Source organism: Ipomoea nil, unplaced genomic scaffold (genome assembly GCF_001879475.1).
Source record: "Ipomoea nil cultivar Tokyo-kokei standard unplaced genomic scaffold, Asagao_1.1 scaffold0117, whole genome shotgun sequence".
Classification (NCBI taxonomy): Eukaryota; Viridiplantae; Streptophyta; class Magnoliopsida; order Solanales; family Convolvulaceae; genus Ipomoea; species Ipomoea nil.
In genome coordinates this window covers 2,637,092-2,639,515 of record NW_017616545.1, presented here as the reverse complement: position 1 = coordinate 2,639,515, position 2,424 = coordinate 2,637,092, and the positions used below count along the sequence as shown (strand labels likewise).

The following is a 2,424-nucleotide window of genomic DNA, read 5'->3' as shown; positions in this document are numbered from 1 at the left end:
TTTATTCTGGCGCACCCAGATTGTTCCATTCTTGCGTGGGCAGGGCCTCTTAGGCTTCATCGACGGCAGCTCCTCATGTCCTCCGACGATAGTTCCCGCGGCGGTGCAACCTAGCGACTCCGACACCACCGTAGCAGGGTCGACCGTAGATAACCCAGCGCACACCGCTTGGGTCCAATAGGATCAATCGATCCTGTCTCTCCTGATCTCATCGCTCTCAGATGAGGTTATGCCTCTGGCGGTTGGTCGGGAGACATCCAGAGATGTTTGGCTCGCAATCAACGAATCGCTAGCATCTTCCACGAGGGCTCGGTGCCTCAATTTGTTGGGGCAATTCCAGACACTCCGGCAAGGCAGTATGACGGCCTCGGAGTATCTCGGCAAAGCCAAATTGCTGGTCGAAGCTCTCTCCCTCGCCGGTCACCATCTCACCCTCGATGAACAGGTTCTCTACGTGCTGCGTGGACTCCGGCCGGAGTTTCGGGCGTTAGCCAGTGCACCCACCGTGACTGGAAAGTCGGTGACCCTATCCCAGCTCGGTGATCTTTTGCAGGCGCAGGACTTCATTCAAGGCGATGATCTCTCTGCAATGGATGCTGGAAATACCTCCTCTCCGGTGGCCCTGTATGCTGGTCGCGATGGTCAGACCAGTGGGCACGGCGGACGGCAGTCCGAAAATCAGCGCGGCCGAGGGCGTGGAGGTGGACGGCAGAATGGCGGAGGTCGTGGCCGTGGCAATCCTCGGTGTCAGATTTGCCGGAGTCACGGTCATACGGCCGTCTACTGCTACAAAAGCTACATGGAACCTGCACCGCATGCCAATGTCGCTGTCGCAGGAGGCTCGCCGGTGGACACCACTCAACCGGACGCCTGGTTCCCTGACACTGGAGCGTCCACCAATGCGTCGTCGGATGAGCAGCAAGTTGGGCAGTCCGAGCTCTACACCGGCGGAGATGTGCTGAAAGTGGGCAATGGCGCAGGTTTGAATATCTCCCGGGTTGGCCGTACAATTATCCCATCCCATTCCAGAGTTTAAATATGTCTAATATACTATTTGTTCCCAAATTGTCGTTACCCTTATTATCTATTTATCGTTTCACTAACGAAAACAACGTCTTTTTCGAGTTTCATAAATACTCTTTTTTTGTGAAGGATTGCACTACACGGGAAACGCTTCTTAAAGGCTCCGTGGTAGGCGGTTTATACAAATTGTTGGTGCCTCGGGTGCATTTTGCATTTCTATCGGCAAAAGCTACACCCTCTGTCTGGCATCAACGATTGGGTCACCCTCATAAACAAGCCCTGCAACGAGTCTTGAAAAACTGTCTGGTCATGTCAAATAAAGCCCATGCGTCAGGAGTCTATACCGCGTGTCAACTTGGCAAATCAGCTCGGTTTCCTTTAGATAGAGTTAGTTCGTCATGTTTGAATATTTTAGATTTATTGTATACAGACATCTGGGGGCCTTCCCCGGTTATTTCAGATTCAGGCTACCGGTATTTTGTTTTGTTCGTAGATGACTGTACACGTTTTTCCTAGTTTTATCCCTTACGGCTAAAATCAGATATATATATAAAGTGTTTGAATTGTTTCGGGCGATGGTAGAACGACGGTTTTCCCGTTCTATCAAAGCCATTCAGTCTGATTTAGGGGGTGAGTATCGCCGCCTCCACAAAATGTTTGAGTCTTTAGGCATCTCACACAGACAATCGTGTGCCTATACCCACGAGCAAAACGGCCGCGTTGAACGCCGTAATCGACACATTGTCGAAACCGGCTTGGCCTTATTAGCCGAAAGCTCAGCTCTGTTAAAATACTGGGATTACGCTTTTGAAACAGCAACACAATTAATTAATTGCTTGCCTTCATCAGCTATATCTTATGAAACCCCACACTTCCGTCTACATAAAACCTCTCCACCATACACTTTCTTCCGGGTGTTCGGGTGCAAGTGCTACCCTTATCTTAGGCCATATAATCAGCACAAGATTGAGTACCGCTCTGCACCCTATGTCTTCTTAGGTTACCCAGTTTCTTTTAGGGGATACCATTATATGGACTTAACTACAGGGAAGGTATTAATCTGCCGTCATGTGCGTTTTGATGAATTAATCTTCCCATTTGCTTTGCAGACGTCTTTGCAGGTCAATACCAGTCCGGACTCCACTCTCGCACCTTGGGGTGTTGGACTCGTGTTGGTCAATCCCGTGCTTGCCCCGGTTCTTGATGAACCACCCATTGCGCAACAACCGGTGCCTATGGCTATAGAAGGGCCGCCTCAGACTGCTCCCCGACGAGGTCGACCTCCTGGACGGTCTAAGCGTCCTCAACCCCCAGTTGAGGATCATGTCATGCGCACCAGGTGCAAAACTCGGGGCACAAACGAGCAATTTCATGCCCTGACCATCAATGCGGACCCCACTT

General features: G+C 50.9%; 1 protein-coding gene across 1 annotated transcript; it reads left to right on the top strand.

The window, feature by feature from the left end:
* The first annotated feature begins 229 nt into the window (after window positions 1-229).
* LOC109166469 lies at window positions 230-1,181 on the top strand. The gene is made up of 2 exons (XM_019315443.1): window positions 230-980; window positions 1,153-1,181. Exons 1-2 carry the CDS (start codon window positions 230-232, stop codon window positions 1,179-1,181), a joined length of 780 nt encoding a protein of 259 aa, XP_019170988.1.
* The last annotated feature ends 1,243 nt before the right edge of the window (window positions 1,182-2,424 follow it).